Below are 27435 nucleotides of genomic sequence, written 5' to 3'. Positions count from 1 at the left end.
CAGATCTGTGAGACTGTGAGATGGGGGAGGGGGCGGCCTACCAAACAGCATCCTCCCTGCAGTTACTCTGAGCCACGTTTACACCTGCCCCCCTGCCCCCCGCCAAGAGCCGTGCCAGCTGGGAGCCAGGTGACTGCAGAGAGGTGCTCTCCAGCGTGGGCCAGGGAGGTGCAGAGCCGGGAGCTGCCGGCTAGAGGCACGAACGCAGGGTGTTGGTCCACGTTTCTCCACCTGCTGCCCCTTCACGTCATGTGCAGGGCTTTGGAAACTGTGGCTGACAGGGCCCACACTGGGCTCAACAAAACCAGAACCAACCTCTGGAGACAGAGCCAGGCACCAGTGTGCTTCAACAGGGGTTCCAAAACGCACCCAGGGCTGAGGCCTCAGGGTTGGGGGGTCAGCTATGCAGGTGCAGGGGGTGCTCACCTGTAGGCAGTTCCCAGGAGCAGGGTCAGGATGCCCAGCACATGCACGCATCTGGCCAGCGGATAGGAGGCCAGGCTCCAGGCACAGAGCCGCAGGAGGGTATCCCACAGAAGGCCTGGGGAGGAAGGGAAACCCCTCACTGCTCCGTCAGAGGACGTCTTCTGGGGAGGCAGATGGGCCCCTCCCAGCACTGCCGCTCCACGGTGGTCTCGTCCTGCCTGCCCACCCTCATCACCCAGCTCCTGGAGGGCAGTGCTGACCTGTGAGCATGCTGGAGAAGAGCATGGCGGGGAAGTAGTGGTGGAAGTAGAGGACCCGGCCCATCAGGAAGAAGGGGAAGTAATGCATCATCCAGCCGGACAGGAGCTGCCCGCCTCCTCGCAGCAGGACCTGGGACAGCCCTGGGCCCCAAGCAGCACAGCCCGGTCAGCCGACAGGGACAGGCATGCAGCCTGCCCCGTGCAGCTCTGCCCCTTCCTTGCCATGTGACTCACAGAAGCCGCATCACCCGAGCGGGCCTTCTGTCCCTCTCCCCCCAGGGTGAACAACCCTACGGCGGCTGGCAGGAGAAGGAACTGCTCACTCCCCAGCCCGGGAGGCCTAGGCACCCCCGGCAGGGGGTCCCAACCCCAGCAGCAGGCCGCCCGGCCTCCGGCCCCAGCTCCTGCATCTGTGCTGCCACACAGATCTCTGCAGCCAGACGGGGTGGGGGTGCGGGCACAGGAGAGGATGGGGGTTGGGGAGGGGCGGCCTGGGACCATGTCTGCAGACACGGAGCTGCAGAGGCAGCAGAGGACCTGTGTGAACGTCTCAGACACTGCGGCCCATGGCCTAGGGGCTGCTTTCCTCCTGACTAGACGACAGGAGAGCAGAAGAGAAAAAATGGGCAGTCGTGCATAGAGTGTAGAGGTCAACAGTGAAGGCTCTGAACACAGACCACCTGGGTGTGAACCTCAGTTCTGTCACCTACTGGGACAAGGTTCTTAACCTCTTGTGCCTTGGTTTCCTAATCCATAAACAGAGGTAAACTCTGCTGGGAGGCTACAGGGTTTAACACAGCGCTAGGCATCTGGTGCTTTGAGCTCTAAAAAGTCACAGAGAAGAGAAGGGAAGAAGGGGAGGGAAAGGCAGAGGATGGCCCATCAGCAGGCAGGCACTCCCCAAGTGCGGGCACCCTGCTACTAGGTGGGGGCAGGGGAGCCCAGGGACCCGACCTTCAACCTTGACAGGCAGATACGCGCCCCTCTGCAGAGACACAGCAAAGATGCTTGCTGAGAGGATGTAGAGGGCGATGCTCAGCAGGTTCAGCCACCAGATCACCTGCAGGGAGATGGGCACAGGCAGGTGAGAGGAGGCAGCAGCGCCCCGCGGGCACGCTCAGGGCCCCACCGCAGCACGCGGGGCACTCACCGGGTTGCCCAGCAGATACACTCGGAAGTCGGTGTCATTGACCCCTGAGAAGCGCAGGCCCTGTGGAGCAAAGGACACAGACGGCATAGGGCTCAGCCCCTCCCAGCCGCACGAGTCTCCAGAGGAGGAACATGGGCCACCTGTCACACATAGGGAGCCTGGGCAGGAGGCAGGGAGCCTGGGCAGGAGGCTTGGAGCGGGCACTTTCTCCATGAGCTCCCTGGGGAGGCTGGGTCCAGCCGAGCACAAGCAGAGCCCATCTCTGGCCACCCTCCACCCGGCGAGGCCTGCCTCCCCACCCCGGCACCCCACACCGCCAGCAAGGCTCCACAGCCTCCTCCTCGGCTCCATTCCCGGGGAGGAGCTCTCGCTTTGGGCCCTACCTGAAAGTTGATAGGCCAGTGCCAGGGTTTGGACGTGAACTCGTTGTCCTTGGGCTTGAGACCATTGTTTCCCTGCAGGAAAGTGGTAAGGAAAAAGCTGGTCCAGACAGAGCTCTAGAAGGCCGATAGGAACGTGAGGGTCGGGCATCTCTGATGTATGGCCACATGTCAAGACAAGCCCTCTCTCCTCTGCCTTCTCCCTCGCTGGCAGGGGAGAGTCAGGGGTCATTCTCAGTCACCGCACACCTGCTGACCACAGCTGCCCCACTTCGCCCAACGAGCAGGCCTCCATGTCCCGGCAGAGACAGTCCGCTCAGACTCTCTCTGCTCGAGGGAAAGAGGCATGACAGACCTGTTTCCCTTGGCACAAAATATATATCCATCTTCCTGGCAAAGGATAAGGTGTCAAGAGGATGAGGAGAGGGGCATGTAAAACCAGGGCTCACTTATTTGTTTCCTTGAAAGGCCAATTTCAAACCCAAACCCAGAACTCTTAAGTCCTGGACTCTGGAAAAGTTACTTTAGCCTAGTGTTTCTCAGTAATTTTTTTTTTCATTGCTACCTGTCCCCAGTCAATATTTTTAAGATATATTTTCCTTAAATACTCCCTTGCAGTGACATTTAAAGCATTTTTTTATTGTGGTATAATTTATAGAAAACATTATATTAGTTGCAAGTATACAACATAATGACTTAACATTGGCATATATTGCAAAACAATCAGCAGAATAAGTCCCCTCGTGACATTTTAATACTATAGGTATTCTGTATATCTGTTTATATAATGAATGAATACCTGTGTTTTATACATTAAAACCTGTGTCCTTTTTTCCGCCAAGAATGCATTACCCCCTGGTTGAGAATGCACACTTTAGTCTGAAGGACTCAATCTCTGTCCCTTCAGTCCACCAGCCAAGAATATCTAGTCACCTGTCTTCATATCGCAAAATCAGACCTTTGCTAAAACAAGAAGGAAAAGGGTCAGGATCCCGGATGCTAACCAGCAGGATGGTGCCAGCCTCATCATCAGACAGACTGAGAAGGCATTTCCCAAGGAGGAGTCAGGTCAAAGTTTCTCCACCTGGGCACTATGACACTTTGCGCTGCAGATGTCTCTGGTGGGGGCTGGCCTGCACAGTGTAGAGTGGTGAGGATCCCTGGCTTCTACTCACTGGATACCAGGAACACCCCTACCCGTTATGCCAGCCAAACACGTCTCCGGAAGTCGTTAAATACCCCCTTGGAGGCACAAACCATGCTCTACTAAGGTCTACAGGTCTACCCCAAGAAAGATCCAAGCCTGGTTCGTTGAACCACCAGCCAGGGCCTTATTAACCCAATGCCTCAAGGGCTTGGGAGTCTGCAGGCCTCACTAGGGTGGCTGGGTTGCTCCTTCAGGGTAGAAAGTGCAGGGGGGTATCAGACCCAAAGGGGCTAGTTGCATAGCCCCTCAACCACTATGGCCATCTTAAGAACCTCACAATGAAGAATGAATCATTCTGGACCCCAGAGCAGCTGCTGAGGGAAATCAATTCCTTCTAGCCAGTACGGTTCAGCCCTAAACCCAGGGACTCCAGCCAGAGTTAGAACAAGCCAAGGGCATCCTACACATTAAACTCTTCAGAAACCGAGCTCCTTTAATAAACCAAGAAATGGAAGCAAGGAAAATCTGTATATCTGTGCATTGTTCTCTATGCTTAGTACCCAGGAGGCTTGTTCCAGCTAACCTCAGCAGGCAAGGTGCCTTCTCTGCCCAGGCCTGAGACTCCTGCTCGGCTAACAGACGCCCTGTGGTTTCTACAGTCCAGACAATTTTGATCTCTCTCCCCACTGTGACTCTACATCCATTGAATAAGAAAGTTTCCTTATGTCCCTTTTCTTCTTTGATTCCACCTCTTAGATAATGAAAGAAGAAATAAGACTATTTATTTAGACTTGGTCTTAAAATTCTACCCAGATCTAAAATGATATTTCGACTGACAGGCACATATTCAAAAGAGCTCTGTCATCAGGCCACAGTGACAGCTACAAGCACAGAGTCAGGGAAGAAGTGACCCGGAGATCAGTTACTGTCAACTCATCACCTCCCAATGTGCAAAAATGACAAAAGTTGAATTTTTAAATTGAATCTGCTGAAATAAGTCAACTGTATTTACCAAGTGCTGCTTATATAATCACTTCCAGGAGACCAACTGACAATGGCTCACCAGGAAAGAACTAACAAGTGCTACTGCTCTCTGCATCAATGCAGAGGTCCACAAACCTGGCTCTAAACACTGTTCCCGCAGAGCACCAGCTTTCCAGAAGTCACAGTAAAGAGGTTTCTCCCTCTATATCAAAACTGCAGCAGGGTTTTTCCAATTCAAAGAGGAAATTTTAAGCTAGTGGGTAGAATTTTCTCAATTTAAAGATTTTGTCTCTCAATTGTTCTTAAACCTATGTCAGCTGTCAACTACTAATGATAGAGTATAAACAGTGAGTCTTTAAAACCTTGCAAAGCATCAACCATGCCCTCCTATGCAGTTTGTTTCTCTGGGAACATGAGTGGGGCCCTTGTTGGGATTTTATGCTGCATATAAACAACACACTCACACTGGCCTTTCATCCTAGCTGATTCTAATTTCCTATGATGGAATCAACTATCAGTGTCTCATGACTTTCAACCAAGAGCACTGTGATGCTCAGGGGCTCTGCCACCTGAACAGATCTGAGAATCACTTAGAGGCAGAGGAGTGTAGTGGTCACTAGCACTGACTCTGCATGCCTAGATCCACCGCTTCCATTTAGCTGTGACCCTGGGTAAGTTCCTTAACCTCTGTGCTCAGGTCTGTCTTCTGTAGACTGGGGACAGGAATCTCTGGAGGACTGTAATGAGTAGTGAGTGAGTTAGTACATGTGCAGTGCTTACAGTAGTGCCTGGCACACAGGAGCTAAGTAAGTGTTCACACAGTTACCACCAGCAGCATCACCACCATCATTTAGTGCCTTTTAAGACCAAGCTTCAGTCAGTATGTGAAGACACTTTCAGAGTCCTCCACAAGGGGGCAGCGGGCCTATAGCATGGTTACTGATCTGTGATCCAAATCTGCAGATGCCTGAGAGTTCTTAGAGAAGCTGCCCAGTGGGAAGGGGTCACAGTACCCGGATCATCACCAAGTGGGACTCCAGCATTATCTCAGGGAAACTGGGCTGCAGCACCTCCAGGCTGATGTTTGGCACTGGAAAAAGAAAGACAGAGGCGTGAACCTTCCTCACACAGCCTCTCCTCACAGCTGTCTGTCCACTCTGCTGTCAGGGTCTGAGTGTAACCTTCCTGACAAGCTAACAAGCCTGTGAGAGTGTTGAGGAATTCTCCATCATTCCCTCAGCCTGTAGCACTCAGCAGGCATTCTGAGGAAGGCAATGGCAATAGATGAAAAGCCCCACCCCACCACACCCCTCACCGGAGGCACCCACAGCCCTCGGGCCATCACCCTTCATGATGGTGCTGCCCCAAATGCGGCTCCCACACCTGAAGCAGGTCGTGAGGACTGAGACCCAGCCTATCTCATTCACCAAGGCATCCCCAGGGCCCTACAAGGCTCCCAGCATACTCGTCAGTGAATTGTTTAATTAGCTAGTTAATTAGCTGGTTGGTTAAATTAGGTGGTAAGAATGAAGTGGGAAGCATGCAGAAGAAAAATCAAGCCTAAAGGGGGTAGTTTAGGACGCAGAGGATGAGCTCAGAGACTCGTTCAGTTGAAATGACACTGGACTGGAAATGTCAGATTGGAGCCTGGGAGTATAAATACAGGATTGAGCAAGGGCCGTGGCCATCACTTTCTGTAATAGCCTTGGCTGGATGTGGGGAGGGGAGGAGCCTATGCAGGGGCAGAAAGGGAAAGCACCAGCTTGCTCTGAGCCTTGAGGTTAGGGAGGTAACCACAGAGGGGACAGAGAGCCCAGAAGGAGGCAAGCAGATGGACCTGCATTGCAGGCAGCAGGAAGAGTCAAATCCAGTGAGAGGCAACCAGCTCTGGCCCCGAGTGAGGCCACCGGTCACTTGTGGGAGAAGAGTTTAAGAAGGAGAGGAAGTCTAAGTGAGCAGGAAGAAAAAGGAACTGCCCATGCAGACAATTCATATGAAGAGACTAGGTTTTAAAAAGGAAGATAATGCAACAGTAAGACACCATGGCAGCAGAGTCTGTAAAGGGTTATTTTCCTCAGATGAGTGTGACTTAGAGATGTTGCCTTCAGAGCCAGCCCAGGACATGACCTCACTCACATTTGGGATTGATATGGTCCTCCACGTTCCAGATGGAGCTGAGGGTTTCCTTTAGGTATGGTGTGCATGTGACTTCCAACTGCTCCCAGCCCCTGTGAAAAGGAGTCACAGATGTCTCTCAGAAGACTTGAAACTCACCAGACAGCAGTACTGCAGCTGCATGGAACTCTTCTCTTTCCAACCTAGTGGCCATGCTCTTTCCAGCCTCTCACTTTTCTGTTCCATGACTATCCCAGAAGTAGTCTAGCCTACATCATGCCCAGTTTAGAGACACAGAACCAGAGAGTTATCACAGGCCAGAGATATCACGTAAAACACCACAGGAACTCTGGAGCTCTGGGCTCCATAAAGTTCTTGATGCCTCTTCTCCCTCCATCCACCACAAAGACAAAGCACACACGAGGTGAACACTGATCATTTGGGAATGGAAGTTTGGGGCATTCTCCTTATAAGTGTGAAAGGAAAAGCATGAGCCACTGCTGGGATGCCAAAACCCCAGAGACTTACCACTTGGGCAGGACCTTTCCCGAGGAGCCCAGGACACAACCTGTGACCAAATGGATGAGGCGAATTCGACTTCTCAGCACTTTGATTCGGTTTCCAAATTTTCTGTTTATAACCTCAATCCGCCAGAAGTCATTCGAGTCCCCTGACCCATTCTGCCACATAAACAAGAAAAAAATACAAAGAAAATATTAATAAGATGACTTCAGAGAAGGCACATCAAAAAAGGGAGATGGCCAGCCTTTCAGATGCCATCATGTTACAGAGCTCAAAGACCAAACTGGCCTAAGTGACTGAGGTGGGAAGGAGAAAAAGAGGGCCAGAGAAACATCCCAAGGAACATCCCACGTGACTGCCATTTCCCCAGGCCTCACTATCACAACCAAGAAAAGTAGTATGAAGCCTGGAACCTGAAGTCCAATTCTTCACTTCACAGAACTACAGTTTAAGTTCTAAATAGATGCTTCTGCCCTTAAATTAAACTCAAGACATCACCATGAACCAACAGAAATAAATTTGGGTCATTTGCATCCGTCACCATGGCCATATGGACACTCATCCATCTAAGGAATGTCTAGCCTAGATATCAAACTGTGGAAATTAAGACAGTTGTATCTAATTCTCATCAGGAGATGCCCACCAGAAAAAGATGAAGTTCAGAGTCTTGGCTCTATTATAATGTGGGATAAGCAAATGGAAAGAGGATTGGGAACTCTACCTTAAGGAACCCAGAGTCTTTACTGAAGCACCAAAGCCCTTGGAAGGGAACTTAGACAGCTAGTCATAAATCTATCTTCCCACTAGGTGTTTTTGCTTTCAAACTCCTTCCCAAGTCCTAAATACTCATAAAGCTTCCTCAATAAGCTGCATCACCCCAAGAAGTAAAAATCCAAAAGCAAGGTAGACAATATTCCTCTGCAGAACAGAGAGGAAATCTGTAAAAATAAAGCCAATGAGAATTTGGGATCTGGCAAAGGATAGACCTGTCTATTCCTCTGGGATCATATTGTGGCCCTGTGGCTTCTAAGTACAATATGATTTTAAAAGAGACTCAAATAGTATTCATATTTGACATTTATTATGTGTCAGAACATAAAAATGGCATGGTTATTATAGAGGCAAGAGATGGAAAAAAATAGACTTCACAGGCAGCCTTTCCCACAGCAAGCCTAGCCAAAAAGCTCCTGAATGCTAAGAGTCCCTGTGCAACCATTCGTTAGAAACATTCTGGAATTCTGGGAAGGGTGTGCTCCACCTCATGGCGCTGAGCCAGGCCCCACAATGTTTGGCGTCCTGCTCACACTCGAGTGGCTCACTTACTATGCCATAGCCAGTGACCTGATAGTGCTTCCGGGTCAAGGGGGCCTCGTGATAGTGACTGTGCAAGTTCCGAGAAGTCCTAGAAATGAAGAGAGAGGAGTGCCATTATCTTGAAGAAAAGAGATGTGTGATGTTTCTTCTTTTACCCAGGATATTCAGAGTCATCTGTTCAGGGAAGAAAAATTAGAATCCAAATTACTATATCCAACAAACCAGGACCTTCTTGCCTATTCACTCACAAGAAATACTCAGAGAACTGGAGAGCTGCCCAAGCCAGGAAGGACAGACTGACAGGAGTACTGGACCACATGCCAATAAAGAGGCTTCACTTCTTGTTCACCCATAACTTGAGCAGGGGGGAGAGGGGATGACTGAACACATTGGTGGTTTGAGGCAAGCTAGTCTGAGTTATGAGGCAGCTTTAGGGGGAAGAAAATTAAAATTTGTAATCCACGTATCAGAGACAGGCAAACCTCCTCCCTCCCATCTACTGTTTCTGCTCCTGTCAGTTTTACCAAATGGGGATCTGTGCAGGAAGTGGAGGGTTTAACTGAGATTTTATTTACTTTTGCTTTTTGTAATAATCCTTACTTTTATCCATAACAAGTAGTCAATGTTCATTATAAAAATAAAATTAAAATTTAAGTATCCATAATCCTACTGACTAGGGAAAAAACACTGCTTTTATATCTGTATCTATCTATCTATCTCTATATATAATAACCACTGATTTTATTTTAAAAATCTGTATGTGATAATTCACATGAAACTTTTGCAGGGCTGCTTCTGTCATCTACTGTTCCCATTCATTTTGTACACAGTGCCCTATTTCCTTGAGTGTTTGGTCACTTTTTGGGTACACTGTTACTGAAAAACTATTTATAGGAATGGATAACAACATTTCTTTCCCAAAAGAGGGTTCACATTTGCTTTTGGCCAGGTACCTAGGAGACATTACCACATCTAGGATTATGTTCATTTAAATTCATGCCTTGAAGATTTTGAGACAATCCATGTAAAATGAATTTGGATTGCAAATCCATATGAAGATCAGTTGGTAATCACTACTTCTCAGGAACCAGATTTTGTTTCCCTGACAAACCTTAACCCCCAGGGCACTCTGACCTCCCAAATAAACTCTGAATATAGGTAGATAGGGCAGATTTACCCTAACACCAAGCCTTTGGGGGTTATAAATCTGAAGTGAAGATCACAATAACTCACCACTTTGGGTGAGCCTAAAGCTTGGCCTTCAAAACTTCTCTCAAGAGGCAGTCGAAAACCAAAACTCAAGATTGTAGGCTCAAGGCAGAAAGGGCCACAGCATCCCACATTTTCTCTGTATTTCCCCTTTCACTGAGATTTTGATGTAGTAATTCTTTACTATTTTGTCGGTTCTTTATGCTTTTCAGAAGATGTTTCTACATTGTTCTGGCATTTTTAGTTATTTTCAGGGAGAACACTGGAGAAATGAACTAGTTTGCCATATTTAGAAACAGACTCATATCTTTTTAAAGGCAACCCCTTAAGAAGAAATTTTGGGCCATTCAAATACTGCCCCCACTCCCTGCTGCCCCTGAAAGGTACCCTCAAAGTCCAACTCAAAGTCCAAAGCTTCTCAAAGCCAAAATAGGCAAAGTAATTATTCTCCCATTTTAGCATAGCAGCCTTGCTCCGTTTACTAGGGCCTTGGTCCACATCTGATTCTGTTTATTTCCTGCTTAAAAGAGCTCCCTACCTTTGGCGCTCAAACCACTCATTTAGGCCAAACAACAAATTTACTTACTCTTTGTGTTCTAGTCGAATGATGTCTCCATGTCTCACAAACTCCACTGGGTGTGAAGGGTCTAGGGGATCTGCTAAGAAGAAACAAACACTGATGTCCGAAATCGTTTACTCATTAAACTAGTATTAATCGAGGGCCTACCAGTAAAGAGTTACAGTATTTACAACGTGGTAAGTCCTGTTCCTGTTGACTTCCCCGGTGGCTCAGACGGTAAAGCATCTGCCTACAAAACGGGAGACCTGGATTCGATCCCTGGGTTGGGAAGATCTCCTGGAGAAGGAAATGGCAACCCACTCCAGTACTCTTGCCTGGAAAATCCCATGGTCTGAGGAGCCTGGTAGGCTGCAGTCCATGGGGTCGCGAAGAGTCGGACACGACTGAGTGACATTTACTTTACTAAGTCCTGTTCGAGGTGCTGACAGAATGCTATGGGCTCAAAGCCAACTGTCTGAGAGGAGAAGGGAAGCGTGTACCAGAGATAATGCTGGAAAAGACTCTTAAAGGAGAGGAAGAATTTTGTCTGGTGAACGAGTGGGGAAAAGGCACAGAGGTATGAAAGAGAAAAACTCATTTGATCAATGGCAAATGACTTCACATGGTTAAGGTGGGCAGAAAGGAGAGTGGGAATCGGCCAGGGGATGGACAAGTGGGGCAAGACTGTGTATGCCAGGCTGGGAAACGTGGCCTTTATTGGCCAAGCACTGAAGCCCCCAACTAGACGATTTTTAAGCTGGGAAGATAAATAATAATAGTTTCCTTTGGGTAGTAAAAATAAAGTCTTCCAAATATTAATTCCAAGCAAATGATCATCTGCACAGCTCTCTTCAAAATCAAACATTAAACCCTGCATATTTTGCTAGTGATTATCTTATCTCTGGCAATAGACTTGATCAACGTGAACCAAAGAAAATGATGGAAGAAAAGGACTACTTCTGTATCATCAAAAAGTCAAGACCAATGAAGATCTAATGAAGTGATGACAGTGGAAAAGGAAAGTGGCAGTAATCAGAGCAACACAGAAGGATCCTTGCAAATTTCTGTCCCAGGAGTGGACACCAACACTCAAGGTCAGGAAAGAGATCTGCCAGGACAAATCACTGGCTCGCAAGAGAATTAGAGAACTCAACTAGAGAGATCCCCATTCCTACACTGTCTTCTAAGGGCTCTTTAAAAGAATAATCAGCAAGATGACAGATCAGATACATCAACGGGGAGGGAAGTTTTACTTCACATGGGCCTGTAGAGGCGGGGCATTCACGGCCATCAAGAACACAGAGACCTTCATCAAGACAGTTCCCACTTCCCAAGTGCTTGAGGCAACCTGCCTTCACATGACTCCTTCATTACTGGGTGAAATGCAGCCACCTTAACCTGGAAGCTACAACAGGGTAACAGAACAGGGATGTTTAAAGATTTGGTCTGTGCCCGCGTGACTTTAGAAAGAAAGCTGGTATTCCCTCATAAATCCTCACTGCAATAGACCACTTATATTTGGCCTGTTAAGTCAAAGCACAATCTATACCAGTCTTATAAGGTATGGAACAGACCTGGCAGAGGAGCCTGGCCGGCTACCGTCCACAGGGTTGCAAAGAGTTGGACATGACAGAAGCGACTGAGTATGCAGGCACACAATGGTGTCATATTCATATTACTAAGGAGCAGGTGCAAAGACACTGGTCATGTCGGTCACGTTTCTAGTGAGAAAACCATGGCAATAAGAGGAGCTGGGGAAAGGAACAGAGAAGATGAATTCAGATGAGAAGCTGCCACTTCCCCACGAAGACCAGGAGCAGCTGACGCGAGACAGGCTGAGCCAGGTGGTGTTTGCCGAGGAGTCACAGCGAACACCTGCGGCATAAGACGATTGGCAGGTGAACGGAAGATGCCCTCTGTTCTGTTCTCTTTGCAACTCAAGCAGAAGGCACAGTCTGCAGGTAGCCAGCTGTCTGTCCAAAACACAGAAGACACAGACACAGCCCTTGCCACAAAGCCCCAGGAGCCCAGGTGTGCTTCAGAGCTGCTTCGCCCAGGCCGGTCAGAGGCAGCTGTGCAGGCCTAGACAAGGCCAGCCAGAGGGCTGGCAGGCCCACAAGTCTCCCACTGACTGGCCCAGGCCTGGGCCAAGCAGTGGGCAGCGGCCCTCTATCACATCCAGACAGCCAAGCCATACCACACACTGGGGACTGCACGGCTTGCTGTGCTCCAAATCAGACGAGAGCAGCGACTGTGTGTCCCCGGTACATGCCCAGGGAACCTCATCCAGACCAAATCTGAGGCTCGGCCTGCTCTCTGGCTTCAAAATGACAGCTCTCAGAGCCTGATCTTATCACTCTAGCTTACTACTTATCCTTAGACCAACCACAGTCCTTGGGACATAGTGGGGGCTCAAGAAATCACTATTGAAAGGATAACTGAGATCAGTCAAGATGGCAAAGAATGCTCAGGAAAGCCCATCCTAGAATCATTCTTTTGGAAGCATGAGAAATGTTAAGGAGGGCTCAGAGTAAGTAACAATAGAAGCATCAGTTCTCTGCTGCATTACCTGAGTTCGAATTATGCTTCTTGATAATCCACAGGTTGTTGTAGTCCTTGTGCAAATAGGTGGTGACCTGGGTGGGGTAGGGGAAGGAAGGGGAGGTGGGAGGAAGGAGAGTGTTACCATCAGCACAGTCAGCCACAGGACAACCAGCAGCAAGCCTGCACTGCTCCGGCTCTCTCAGAAGCCCCAGCCACCCACCCGAGGGGCCGTGTTTCCAGATGGGCCAGAAGCAGCGTTTGGTAAGTGTGGTTTTCTCCTTCCTTCAGCACTTAGAGGCATCTTCCCACAAAAGCCCTTTTGACTGGTCTCTTCGTGCCTCCCTGCATCCTGTCTTTCAAGCTCCAGCCTCCTTGAGGCAGGAAACATGACAACGCAGTGTAACACAGTCTGCAGCACAAAGAGGATTTAGCGCATTTTAAAAAGCCATCAAGACCATGCCTCAAACTCTCAACATGAAAAATTCAGGCTGTTATATTTTCTAGAATGTGGTCAAATGAAATGGAAGAAGCTCTGTTAATATCTTGTCCTAGAAGCCTGAAATTTTAGCCATAGCCATTTTGTACATGCTAATTTTTTAAAATGGCGCATGTGTGTGTGTGTATGCCCGTGCACATGTATTAATGCTGCGATTAATCCACCAGCAGAAACCTTGAGAACCCCAATAACAAAGGAATAGTTAACATGATGGATTGTCCACAGGAAAGAATATTACACAGAAAACATTTCAGGGCTTTTTTTTTTTTTTACCAGCACAGGAAAAGGCTTATAAAATGCTGCTGTTGGAAACGGCTACCATCTATTGCCAGGCCCTGTGCTAAGCACTGGGCACGTCTCATCTTTAGGCTGTAGGTACAATGGTTACCCTCACCTTACTTACAAGGAAACTGAGGTTAAGCAATTCCACTCAATGTCAAACAGCTTGTCAGCTAGAGAGACAGGATTCAAACCCAGCCAGCTAATCCAAAGCTCCCAGGATAGACGACATACATACAATCATGTCAAGCATGTAAACAAGCACATAAACACCCAGAAGCAACAGAAATAAATACCTCTCTCTTACAATGTGAGTTTTAATAACTCCAGTTGGATAAAACATGACATTTACTTCCAAAGTGGTTTGGAATTAGCATACAAGAAAAAAATTATGCATATATTATGGCTGCTTTGTTTCAGTGGCTCTTGCTTTCTCAGAAAAAATTAGGGCCAATAGTATTAAGAACATACAAGAAGTTAAAAGTTTGGCAGCCATAGAGAAATTAAGTTCAAACTCTGGAACAAAAGCCCATACATCTACTTCACCCAACCTGAATTTACTCAAGGATGTTAAGCTTTTGTGGTGCTCATGGGTGCACTCTGTGTTGTTTGTTTTTTTTTTCACAAAAATCATTATTATTAAAATTCCTATTAGAAAAGTCATTTATTTATTATGAATATAAGTCCATGACCTCTTTTTCCCACTGAAACATTTATTTTAACAATGAAGTTTTTTTTATAATATGAGGTCTGCTAGGAACATAGGTATCCTATTACAATAGAATGTTGTACATCAATCTACATGGATAAACACTGGTCCTCAGATTATGTCTAACTTTTTAAAAAATACTTTTCTATATTTTCCAATTTTACTTTATAAACATTATGCTTTAAAAACATTTAAAAATCAAAAAAAAAAAAAAAACATTTAAAAATCAAGACCTAGAGTTGTTGACAAGACATTGACCTTCAGGACAGGTAGGGCTACTAGAGTTTATTAAGTCCAAGATGGAGACACAGGTGAGGAAGGCTCAGAGACTCAGTCAGTGATAAAGTCAGACTCTCTGTCCTTTGGCCTACATGCTCGCTGTAGATGACTTTCACAACTTCATGTCTCCACCCATGGGCTTCAAATGGGTAACGCTAGGACCAGCTTCATAGGACCTTTCAGAACATGGCTCTTTGCACAGTATGAGTGAGTGAGTATTAGTTGCTCAGTTGTTTCCGACTCTTTTGCGACCCCATGGACTGCAGCCTGCCAAGGCTCCTCTGTCCATGGGATTCTCCAGGCCAGAATACTGGAATGGATTGCCATTCCCTTCTCCAGGGGATCTTACCGACCCAGGGGTCGAACTCAGATCTCCTGCACTGCAGGCAGATTCTTTACTACCTGAGCCACCAGGGAAGTCACAGCATAGAGGTTCCCAGGCACCACATCTGCTACTACATGACGTTAGGAGCCAGGTATCACCACAGAAGGGCGACTGTATGTTAGACTCCTCTGGAAAGCTTAAAACTGAAACAAAAATACCCAAGGCATGGGCCGCATCCCAGACTGATTAAGCAAGAATCTCAGAATTTTTTAAAAGCGCTCCAGTGGATTCTATGGAAAAAGCGCAGTCAGGGCTGAAAACCACTGTGCTACAGAGAAGCAGAGAGCCCAGAATGGGAAACTGATACCAAAACCCAATACACTGGGTCAACTTTCTAGTAAATAAGGAAATAATAATAAGACACTTTGAGATGCAACAGTTTCTCACAGAGTAAAGATTTCGCCCATTTGGCAGGAAGAGAAAGCACACTTCAAGCTTCTCAGGACAGCAGCCAGCCCTGCAGCCCCCTCCTCCCTCTCTCTCCTCAGGTCACCCATCTGAGAGCTCGGCCCTGACCACGCCACAGAAGCCTCCTGGTCAGAGCTGCCAGGCCTCCTCTTCCACGGTCTCTGCAGCACCTGAACTGCCAGCGTCTCCTGCCCCTGGAGACTCTGCTGGGCCCTCCCCTCCTCTTTTCCTCCAGCCTCCCCGTCCACGCCCTCCTTCTCAGCTGCTTCCCCCACGCCACTCTGAGCGCGCCTTTAACGCTGCTTTACACACTGCCCTCCCCTCTGCACACCCTTCAGGGCAATGTCACTGTGTCACTAACACCTGTATGCTACACACTCACATCTCCTTCCTGAGACAGGCCCCAGGCCTAGAACACACACCGAAAACTCATCTCCCAAGCCACACTTCCTCCTCCCTTTCTGATTACAGTGAACCAGCATCATCACACATACACCTTGACCTCCTGACCCCCAAACTACAGACCTGATATGGCTCACCCCGGACATCTGTTGGTCTCTGGGCCCTGAATCACTCCCCACCTCTCCCTGAGGACTGTTCACCATCCTTTGTTATGACTATTGCCTCTGGTCTGCTCCTCCTTCCAATCCATCACACTCCTGCTAGAGCTATCTTTCTAAGCTAGCAATCTAATCACATCTTATCTCTTAATAAGTTTCAATGCCTCCTCAGTGTCAGCAGAACAAAATTAAATCTACTGAAGGCCTCTTCACAAGCCGGTCCCACCAACCTCTCCAACACCCTCCTCCCTCTCAGGCACTGTCCCCACAGCCACACCGACCACCCTGTCACGTGGACACGGACAGCGTCCCTCACCCGTTCAGATGATACTCACGGCTAACCCTTCAATGAGCACTTCACATGGATTATCTCCCTCAATCCTCACAACAACCTTAGAGATGGAGAGAAGTACCATTTATTATCCCTAATTTAAAGATGAACCCACGGAAGCACAGAAAGGTTAGGGAATTTGTTCAAAGTCACACTCTTGTGGAACCAGAATTCAAACTCAGATACACCAGTCTGGTTCCCAGGTCTGGGCTTATAACCTTTATGCTCTGCTCGTCACCCACTCTTGCCGGCCACTGAGCCAAGCACCGGAGCCTCCCAAGAGCCAGCAGCTGAACAGCAAGGAGATGGAAGGAAGAAAGCGCTCCCAGCTCAACAGGAAGAGGGTTACCACATAGGCTCGTCCAGGGTTCTGAGAACGCTGCCCACACCAGACACACCTGACCCAGGACCAGGAAGAGGCGGCACATGGTGGTCAGAGGGGAAGCCCCCAGGGGAAGCCTGGCAAGCTAGAGCTAACCAGGGGAAAGAGAAAAGGGTGCAGGCGGGGGCAGGGTGTTTCCAGCAGGGGAGACAGTGCAGAACAGCACAGGAAGGCAGAGAGAAGGGCGGGCGCGCCACTGACCTGCTGCTGGCGGGCGCCCACCCCCTCGGGGTAGAAGTGCCTGTGCGAGTGGAGGTAGCCGATGGCCATCCGCAGGTTCTTCACAGTGATCACGGAGCCGTAGGCCAGGTCTGGGAGGAGGAGGGCAGCAGATAGTGTGAGCTGGCCCAGGGTGGATGCGGCCCCTGACTAGGCTGGGGGTGGCTCTGAAGCCACAGGACCCCCCAGCCCTCTAACAGACTCCACTGGGCCCAGGACTGCGGAAAGCAAGACTCACAGCTGCCTCCTCACCCCAAGGGAGTCACCTCAGGGGGAGGTCACCAGTGTCTCACCTGTGCCCTCCCCGCCCCTCCCCAAGGGAGTCACCTCAAGGGGCGGTCACCACAGTCTCACCTGCACCCTACCCTTCCCTCCCCTCCCCACTGCAAAGCACTTTAGAAGAGGCTGGGTTTCACAATGCTATTATCAAAGCACTGTTTATAAGAGCAAAGACCAGAAACAACATGTCCCTTAGTCAAGGTCTACTATATACATTCCATGGAATAAAGAAGGAGAAAGTATTTATGTCTTCATCTCGAATGTTCTCCAAGATATAATGTTAACACAGAGAGGCTGTTAAGATAGATTTTTCACTGTATATCATTTTGTGCCTTTTGAATCTACCACATGCAGTAGTTGCTCAATGAATTTAAGCGAAAAAAAAACCAGAGTAAACAGCTTACCCGAGAGCACCCATCCCTCCCACCACAGGCCCCGGGTTATGGGAAAGAAGCCTCTTGACTGTCCCTCCTCTCCATGCTCTGCAATGTGGCTGCCCGCCAGTCCCCACTCCAGGGAAACAGGTCTCACAGCACCTGAGCTGGCCACTCCTGCCCTCCTTTGTTCATTCATTTTGGTCACAAGAATCAATTACACAGTGGATGCAAAGGTAGAGGAGGCCTGGCTGTGGACCTAGCAGAGGCCAGTCTTGGGGACGATGACCTCACACAGTGACCAGCATAGAACGATGCGCCCGTGTTCCAGCAAAAGTGTGACAATGTGTGACATGGTGGGAGCCCAGCGAAGGGAGGAATAAGTTCTTGCCCAAAGGGTGAGAAGAGGATGGCTTAATGAAGAGAACATAACTGCACTGGGCCTTTTAAATGGCAAGTAGGAATTTGATAACCCCACAGCACCATCCTTCCAAGGCCTCGTGCTGGCCAGCACACACAGCCCCACACGCTGCTGGCCACAGCTGCATCTTGTTTAGGCTGTCTCCCTCCTCAACCCCACACTGCCCCCTGGACTGCTCCTGCAAAGCCCTTCCCCTGCACTCCCCAGTGACCTAACCTCTCCCTGTCCTCTCCTCTTTCTACAGCTTCTTCTCGGACCACAGCCAACTCCCAGCATCAACTGTCCCTTTTCAAAGGATCCTTTGAAAACCTCAGCTGAGAGCCCACAGGCCCCACTGCATGGGTTTCCTCAAGCTTCTCAAAGCCAACGTGGAACCCAACGTCTACCTTTCCAAGCCAGTTTTTACCTGCTTTCCTATTTCTCATTCCTTCCACAGTCTGGGCGGGCCCACTGTGTGCCAGGCCCTGGAAAGACCACAGGACATTGTCCATGACTCCAGGAAGCAATCTCCTGGGCCCAATCTATCTTGCTCTGTGTGCCTCTAATCCTTGCCCCCTGACCCCCTACAGAAGTGATCTCTTACACCTTCGATCCCCAGAGCTCTGCGCTCCGTCTTTATATACTGAGCTCACATGGCCACATTGCGTAGAGATTCTACTCTAGGCCCCATTGCCTCCAACATGGCTAACACGCGCTCAGCTACTCTCTGTGAACAGGACACTCTGGTGGGAACTGACCATTAGCCCCAAAGGGCTCACTCCCCTGCCCCCAGGTTCCCTCTGTTGTCTTCCCATAGCCACACCGGACAAGCCATCTTCTGATCAAAGAGTTCACTGCTCAGGACACCCTCCTCTGCCTTTCTGTGTCCCTGTTCACTCTCATGAGTGCTCAGACCAGATTTAACTGATCTTTCTCCCACTCTGCCATCTGAAATAACTCAGGCTATCATATCGTCTTTTCCAATCCAACTCCCAGGAATCCCTCCTGCCCTTCTCTCTTCATAAAGGCCAAGAGACACTCACGTTCGGGGATGGACGCGTTGTGAAGGTTGTTTCCTGAAAGCCGGGCCTGGAAGGCAGAACTGAAGAAGCCATCACCGGGACCGCTGCAGGGGAGGGCAGAGCGGAAGGGAGCAGTCAAAGGAGTGGAAATATGATTTCCCAGGAGCCCTGGGAAGAGCTTTGTGTGGTTGGTTTAAAAGACATACAAGGGAGTGGTGGGCTTCCCAGGTGGTGTGGTGGTAAAGAATCCGCGCACCAGTGCAGGAGATGGTGGTTCAATCCCTGGGTTGGGAAAATCCCCTGAAGAAGGAAATGGCATACCACTCCAGTATTCTTGTCTGGGAAATCCCACAGACTGAGGAGCCCAGAGGGCTACTGTCCATGGGGCCACAAAAGAGCCAGACACGACTGAGCACCTGAGCACATAGGCACAAGGGAGTGGCGGCGCGGTGTCGTGGACAGACACAGGGGGTGGAGTCAGAGGAACTGGGTTCCAAACAACAGCTCCCCTGCTAGTCAGGTGAACTCATTTAGTCTCAACGTCTCATTTATAAATCAGGGATTTAAAAAAATCAAAAGAACTGTTGTGACTAAATGAGATAATGTATACAAACACTGAGCACAGTTCTGACTCAGTCACTGCCTTCTAAATGGGAGCTGCTGGTGTCCTTGTTATTATTACCCTCACTCCAGCTGTACGTGCTCAGGGTCCCCCATCTCTGTCAGCACAGGAGACCGTTTTTAGGGATAAGAGGCAGTTTGGCTACAAAGGCCTTCTCTTCTTCCTTCAGGCCAGGGTACCCAGAAGACAAAACCCAGGAGGAAACCAACCCTGGGTCCCCTTCGGGTCATCCCAGCCACAGACCTAGGAAATCATGCAGCTCCTCTATGGGCTTAGAGACAAGAGGAGGACAGAAACGAGATACTGGCAAGGCTTTGGTGGTACCTTTTGTTCAGCACCATGAAGTGGACAGCGTAGGTGGCGATGTAGAGAGCCAGTGGCAGCACTATGAGGCACAGGATGCGAGCGGTCAGGTGTTTTCCCAAGGTCACCTGCAAACGGTTAGTACCAGCACTGGGCACAGGAGGCTTCACTATGCCTTATGCCTGATGTGTGTGTTACTTCTAAGTTTTTACATGTAAGTCATTGGAGAAGGAAATGGCCACCCACTCCAGTATTCTTGCCTGGAAAATTCCATGGACAGAGGAACCTGGTAGGCTACAGTCCATGGGGTCGCAAAGAATCAGCCACGACTGAGCACGTCAGCCTGTATGTAAGTCATAATCAGAAACAACTGAAAAACTGGCCATCAAGAGAAAAAGGTATGTGGAAACCCTAAGCCTCCTTATAACACCCAACCAACCAAGCACTGCCGGGGGCTGACGCTGGCCAGCCCTCCGCTGCCTGTCCACACGCTCACCCAGGGCCCTGGGCTGTGCCCAGACTGCTGACAAGGCATGCCCTGCATCTTCAGCATCCTCACTCCTCACTCCCTCTCCCTCCCAGTCACACCAACACCCTGCACTTTCCCTACTCTTCTTGCACTGCACTGGCCCCACCCACCATGTGAACATGAATAAATGCTCCTGATCTTAACTTTGGGCCTCAGCTTTCCCCCAGAAGCCTTCCTGGAATGCCTGGGCCTGGGCTCGCGCCCTCCTCTGTGCTCTCACGGCACTTGTTGGCTGGAACATGACTTATATTTTTCTTTTCATTCTTATTTCTCTCTCTGTCTCCATTGTCTCTAGAGGGCAGGAATCTTGTTTTATTCATCTGCATGTTCTGGGTCTCACACTCAGTGGATGGTCTGTCTATATTTTCTAAATGAACTTGTTGGGACTTAGGGCCAGAGGCGATAGAGAGGTGTTACAGCAGAGCAGTAGGTGTGGAGTCAGCCTCTCCTTTCTGAATCCTAGATCTACCTTTCACTATTTCTATGACCTTGGAAACAATATCACCTCTCTAGGTCTGGTTCCCTCATTTGTCAAGGGGGTAATAACTACCTGCCTCACGGGATTGTTATGAAGAGGAAATGAGATGATAAAGGTAAAGCATTTTCCATAATGCAGGACACAGAGTCAGCTCTTAATAAATAATACTGTAATAAACTATAAGACCCTTCCTGGCCTCCAAGTCCGGAGACTCTGGGTCAGGAAGAGAAAACCGTAAGTTCAGGAAGTCAGCCCACTGCATTTACTCAAGCCCCATGCAGTCAGCGTCTGCCATGCACACAGCTGAGCCCAGCGGAGCAGGAGCCCCTTGGATCATCTGCTGTTGCTCAGTCACTCAGTCGTGTCCGACTCTTAGCAGCCCCGTGAGCTACAGCACACCAGTCTTCCCTGTCCTTTACCATTTCCTGGAGCTTGCTCAAACCCATGTCCATTGAGTCGGTGATGGCATCCAACCATCTCACCCTCTGCTGCCCCCCTTCTCCTCTTGCCCTCAATCTTTCCCAGCATCAGGGTTTCTTCCAATGAGTTATTTGTAGAGCATTTTAAAACCAATGCAGGAATGAAAGCCAAAAGAGAACCCCAAGGATGTCAGTCCATCCTCTCCATTTCTTCCTCTCCAGCCCGTTGGTCATGGCCCAGCCCCTGCTGCCTTGCGCCCTCCAGAGGGCAGCTAGATCCAGCCCGCCTGGGGCCCGGAACACAGCCATTCTGCCCCCTGCAGCAGAAGTGGAGAAAGGCCGCTGGCTCTAGGGAGCAAAGACACTTCTAAAAGCTCTTGGGTTCTCACCATTGAAAGACTGAGGTCTCCGAACAGGTGCCAAAGGTCTGAAAGGGTGTTCCACCCCACTTGCAGGATGATGAAGAGGCCAACAAACTTGACTCCCAGAGCGCCAGCCAGATTAACGCCGGTCAGGCTGAGCCAGAACCACCAGGGGGCAGAGAAGGGCCTGAAAACCAATAAGACATAGAGTTCAGCTTGGCGGCTGGAACCAAACTCAATAGCAAGTGCAGCGCGGGGAGGGGCAGAGGTCCCCGGACTCTGAGAGGCTGCCCTGTGGCCTTTCTCACGAGGGCTCCCAACCTCAGGGACCAAGACATGGCGCCGAGGCGGATGTGGTCTGTGTAACCCCTGAGACTGTGGGAGCACCGTGTAAGAACACGATTCTTCTGGGGAGGAGGGTCATGGCAGCCCTGGCTAAGTAAGTAAGGGGCGTCAAATAAGCAAGAGCTTATTCTTCAGTGGTGACCAATCAAGTGGAAGAAAAAGGAAAATCCAGAGAAGCCCACTGGATTCAGGCGGCCTGTCCCCTGTAAAAGGCAGCTATTACTGAGTGTTACTACGTGTTAGGCATTGTTCTGAGCACTTTACTAGTGCGTGCATGGGTGTGCAGTTATTCAGTCGTGTCTGACTCTCTGCGACCCCAATGGGCTGTAGCCTGCCAGTCTCCTCTGTCTATGGGATTTTTCCAGGAAGCATACTGGAGTGGGTTGCCATTTCCTCCTCCAGGGGATCTTCCCAACCCAGGGATGGAGCCCACATCTCCTGCATTGGCAGGTGGATTCTTTACCACTGAGCCACCAGGGAAGCCCCATGGAAGCCCCATTACCACACCCCGTATTAACCCTTTAACTTTCACTACAACCCCATGGAGGCACAGCCTGTCATCAGCCTCTTCTTCCAGATGAGGACTCGAGGTACGGAGAGGTCATGTAACAGCCACCAGCAGTGGAGCACGGTGCTAAGCCAGGCGGTCGGTTCCAAGGTCTGCTGTATTAGAGCACTTAGTGTTCAGAGCTGCAGACCCCAGGTTCCACAGCCTCGCCCCCACCAGAGCAAATGCACCTTAACAGTCAAGATCTATGTGTTCCTGAACCCTCAGCTCTGGGCACAGTACCTGGCATATAGTATGTACTCAAGAAATGGCAGCTAGGAGGTGATATGGTGCAGGCAGAAGATAAGCCAAACACAGAGAGAGCTGGAAGTCATAGCCTGGCTGCCATGAAATCAGGTTGCTTCTGGAAAAGCCTTGGCAGAGCCAGCTGTTTTGGTTTGGATGCAATGACCTATTCTACTCTCTTAGAGGCAAAGGATGATCTGGAAAGGACTCTTCTGGAAGAAGACCAGGCCCTCCAGAGCAGCTTTAGGACTGACCAGGGCCTGCAGGGATTCTCTTGATCCATGTGAACCCTTCAAGCCAACCTCTGTGTACATCATTCCCATCCTTGGGTCAGGACTGAGGGCAGGGAGACAAACAGTTCCCAGGCAACACCTACTCTGGTGCCCTCCCCTCTAGGACAGAGCATGTGAAGAATGAAGTTGTCCTGAGATCTCCTAACCAGCATGGTGCTCAGGAGTGGCTAGCTGGTGGGGTGGGGGAAGGCCTTAGGACTTCTTCATAAAGTAGTTGCCCTACCCAAATCCACCCTCGTTGTAAAAATAACAAGACTCTTGAAAAAGACAACTGATATCTTCTTAGTCTTAAGAAAGCAAAAATAAAAGTTATCTATAGAAAACTTCTGTAAATCTATTTTTATGATCTAAAATGGGCAATCTAAAATATTTTTTTTAAGTATACTTGCCTGAAATTCAGCTTCAAGACAAGTCGTCTAGGCACTGTACCCACCCCAACCCTGGACATTATAGAAATTCTCGAGCTGCCACAGCTTCTGACACCCCCTCCCAGAGATGGTGTTGCTGACCTGTTGGCACAGGAGTTGTACTTGACCATGCTCAGCATGGCAGCCATGATGAAGAACATCAAGATGGGGTCAAGGAGGATGTACTGGGACAGAGTGAGGCATCCTGTGTCTGAAAAACATAAGCTCAGTGGTCAAAAAGTGGAATCAGAGACAGGCCCCCCCTGAGAACAAAACACCCCAGCATTAAGAAACAGTCCCCCTTGGGCTTAACTGCACGTAAGCGTTTGTACAGTCAAGATTAGATGGGCAAGTGAGTCAACTGGAAAGCGGAAGGACACAGCTTTGGGGTATACCAAAGCCCAGTGATATGAAAGAGCATCTCACACTTTCAGGCTGTTGACCCCAGAAGGGATCGTGTCATTCATTCAGACAGAGTGATCCTGAGACAAGGGCTCTTGCTAACTGCCACCATCCAAAGTTGTGCCATCATGCTTACATAGCCACAAACTACATATACCCAGGATAGAATCTTAACCATTTCACATGAAGTCTCTGTTGGGAGTTGACTCTCCATGCAGGTGCTGAATTATTTTAAACAAAATTTCACTACATCATGGCCTGGCTTAAGTCTTTCAATGTCTTCCCATCTCACTCAGACTAACAAACTCCTCGAGATGGCCCTGGTCTCCCTACCCATCTAGCCTCCTCTGCTCTCAAGCTCTGCTCTGGCCTCAGCGTCTTGCTGTTCTCTGAACCTCCCAAGGGCTGCCTCACACCAGGACCACAGTACATGCTGTCCCCACAGATATCTGCTCAAGGCCGCCTCCTCAGGGGGCTCTTCACTGACCACCCTACCTAAAACAGAATCACCTCATATTACTCTATTCCTTACCCTATTCTATTTTCTTTGTTGTACTTACTCTTTAAAATGTTAAACTACAGACTTACTAATTTACTTGTTTATTTGTCATCTGCCCCATTAGTAAGCAAGCTCCATGATAGTCCTGATAATCAGCATAACCTCTGAGGCCAAGAAAGTGGCTTAGCACAAAGTAGATGCTTGAAAGTAGTTGTTGAATGAAAAATGAATAAATGAACTACTGATGAGGGAAATTAAAGACCCAAGGAAAAAGCCACCAGTCCTCGAGAGGGAGATTCTATAATCTTGCAACCTTATCTGTCAGGGCAAAGTCAGAATCACCCCTAAAGTAACCATTAAACTGGTTTGGACTTCTTTAAATGTTAAGCTCAATGAGGTCATGAATTTACTCTCATATGAGCCAGGCTAGCAACAGGATCAATTTCTACAGATCAACTCTCAATTATCCATGTGAGGATTATCCACAGAAATAATTTAACTTTCTATTTTGTTTTCCTCTGTCACCCAGCTGCCTTGGAGGCATATGCCCTTGCATTCAAATGAAAGTAGTTAAAGGAATGCAAACTAATCTTGCAGACTAAGACTAGTTGAATTAGAACTGTAAGCCTCCTTCAAACACACACACACACACAGACACACACACACACCCGTATTATCCATTCCAAACTCAAATGCAGATAACCTAGAGATAATGTATTCCTTGGGATTACCCATACCCCCTCACACCTCCAATACCATAAAGGCTTGCTACATACAAGTACTCATATATGTAAGTATCACTAGTGAGTAAAAGGAAATCTGGAATACATTTACCCAGTCCTAAGGTTACTTCAGAACTGGGCCCACAGACAAGGATCTTCAAGTGCATTGATTTCTAGCTACATTCATAGAGTGGCAGTCAATTTCCCAAGAAACATGGTCCAGGACAACTTACCAAAGGTGAGGAGGGCGGCCGTGAGCAGCGCTGCTGGGAGAGACCGGGACAGCTCCAGCACAGTGAGGTAGGCCAAGGGGATGAGCATGGAGCCAAGGAATGCACAGAACTAGGGAAGGACAGGAAAGAAGTCAAGGGACCAACTAAGCAAAGCATCAGGGACCTACCTAACTTGGTACAGACTGGTCTTTTGAGATGGAGGGCCCTGATGACAGATGGCATGACTTGATGACTTTGAATATATGTAAATATGAAAGGGGTAGTGTTAATAGTGAAGCATCAAATGAAGCAACATTTATGTTCCCACTGAGCACCAACTTGTGCACTGACATGAAATCAGCGAAGTTCAGCCAGGGAGGTGTGGGCAGGAGGGCACACTGGTTTTAAGTGGGAGACTCTGGGGTTGGACCAACCCATCACTGCTAATTGTGACCTTGACAAAGTCATATCTCTGTATCTCAGCCTCCCTTTCTGTGAAGTGTTCCTACCTCAGAGGGCGTACTTCTTAATTTTTATTTGTTTGTTTAGCTTTGGCTGCACTGGGTCTGTGCTGCTGTGTGTGGGCTTTCTCTAGCTGCGGTGTGCAGGCTTCTCATTGTGGTGGCTTCTCTCGTTGCGGAGCAGGGGCTCCAGGTGCATGGGCTTCAGCAGTCATGGCGCTCGGGCTTGGCTGCCCCGTGGCATGTGGAATCTTCCTGGAGCAGGCACTGAACCCATCTACTGCATTGGCAGGTGGATTCTTAACCACTGGACCACCAAGGGAGCCCCAGGGCTTACTTTTTAGATTAAATGAGCTAACGTCTATCACCACAGAAAGTTCTTGATAGACGCTAGCTTCTGTTACAAAACTGGGTGTAAGGAGAGAAATAGCTCTCTGAAGGTATTTTAATATTTTAGAGAATTCTAATGCTATTTCTGCTTTTTCTCCCTTGGTCCTTTTATCCAATCACACCAGGAACCACTCTTTAATCTATAGGTTGTATTTTGATTTTACAAAAAAGACAGCTTGACGCTTTAGCATCTGGACAGTTGTTTTTCGGTTTTGTTTTTAACCACCAGTGTTCTCTCTATTCCCCTACCCTATCCATCGAAAGTAATCAGACAAACCCAAAGGAATGGAAATTCTCACATTTGGGTTGTCACTTTTTGTTAGCAGAAAGCAATGTGCCCTGGTGTGAAAGGCAACAGGCTGTTATATTTGGCCTTCTCACTTCCATAGCAAGTTCATAGTCAGGCTGATACCCGATTCTGTATGCTTGGTGGTAATCAAACATCATTAGGAAGACACAGAATCACTCAAGAACTTGAGGGTAGTAGACAGTCCTTGTTTAAAACAGTATGATATGACTGCACAAGTAAGCCAATGACTAGAGCCCAAATAATCACATGACATTTATCTAAACTGCTTTGAACTCCCTGAGGGAAGGGATTTGCAAATGCAACCCGCCCTGAGAGTTCCACACTGGAGGATGGTTCCTGTAGGTCCAATTTAGCTCTAGCTATGGGGTGCCCCGGAAAAGGAAATGGCAACCCACTCCAGTATTCTTGCCTAGAGAATCCTGTGGAAGGAGGAGCCTAGTGGGCTGCTGTCCATGGGGTCACACAGAGTCGGACATGACTGAAGTGACTTAGCAGGCATGCATGCATTGGAGAAGGAAATGGCAACCCACTCCAGTATTCTTGCCTGGAGAATCCCAGGGACGGAGGAGCCTGGTGGGCTGCCGTCTATGGGGTCACACAGAGTCAGATGCGATTGAAGCGACTTAGCAGCAGCAGCAGCTGCATGGGGTATCCGGACACTTGGGTCTTTAGGCCCTGCCATGTTCTGTCAGGGCTGGTGCTGGGACTCAGGGCACAGTGGGACTGAGGAAACATACACTTCCTTTAAAAGACTAGAAAACCTATGTGTGCCTGAAATCTTCATGGAGAAAAGAGGGAAGAACCTGGTCAGTGCTAACGTGCCAATAAAGGCCTCAGAGGGAGGCAGTACTGCAGCAGTTGCGGCCACAGAGGAAGGACATGTAGCCTGCCAATGTGCTGAGGCCCACGGTAGGGCCGCAGCAGCCTCCTGGCCGCCTGGGTCCTGGGCTGCCCTCCGATCTGAAACCTGATGCCGCTTGTGGGCAAGGCAACAGGTGACCGGTTGGGCCTGCTCCCACCTGTGTCAGCCCCGTATTACCTGTGTTCTTTCTAGCTCTTCTTACTCACCCCAGCTCTGAATCTTGACTACAGGGCACGGGTCCAATCACCTCCTCCTCACCAAAGTCCCTTTTCCTAGACCTGCCACCACTTGAG

The 27435-nt window shown here is 49.0% G+C and overlaps 1 protein-coding gene across 2 annotated transcripts in view; it reads right to left on the bottom strand.

Moving 5' to 3' along the window:
• POMT2 (protein O-mannosyltransferase 2) overlaps positions 1-27435 on the bottom strand; it is a 43436-nt gene that overhangs the window by 2871 nt on the left and 13130 nt on the right. Inside the window, exons 4-20 of one of the 2 annotated variants that reach the window (XM_040226007.1) lie at positions 25141-25249; positions 23387-23495; positions 21474-21633; positions 19680-19786; positions 18755-18837; positions 16641-16750; positions 12636-12702; positions 10094-10166; positions 8308-8386; positions 6991-7142; positions 6484-6575; positions 5361-5437; positions 2220-2291; positions 1837-1896; positions 1641-1746; positions 687-827; positions 427-541 (exon numbers count right to left, since the gene is read on the bottom strand). In XM_040226007.1, coding sequence (XP_040081941.1) covers positions 427-541; positions 687-827; positions 1641-1746; positions 1837-1896; positions 2220-2291; positions 5361-5437; positions 6484-6575; positions 6991-7142; positions 8308-8386; positions 10094-10166; positions 12636-12702; positions 16641-16750; positions 18755-18837; positions 19680-19786; positions 21474-21633; positions 23387-23495; positions 25141-25249 — 1712 coding nt within the window. The remainder of the gene's footprint in view (positions 1-426; positions 542-686; positions 828-1640; positions 1747-1836; positions 1897-2219; positions 2292-5360; positions 5438-6483; positions 6576-6990; positions 7143-8307; positions 8387-10093; positions 10167-12635; positions 12703-16640; positions 16751-18754; positions 18838-19679; positions 19787-21473; positions 21634-23386; positions 23496-25140; positions 25250-27435) is intronic. The other variant, XM_040226008.1, reaches the window with a different exon arrangement.

This window comes from Oryx dammah, unplaced genomic scaffold (assembly GCF_014754425.2).
Source record: "Oryx dammah isolate SB20612 unplaced genomic scaffold, SCBI_Odam_1.1 HiC_scaffold_26, whole genome shotgun sequence".
NCBI lineage: Eukaryota > Metazoa > Chordata > Mammalia > Artiodactyla > Bovidae > Oryx > Oryx dammah.
The sequence above is the reverse complement of the archived record's forward strand: the minus strand, read 5'-3'. Positions and strand labels throughout refer to the sequence as shown.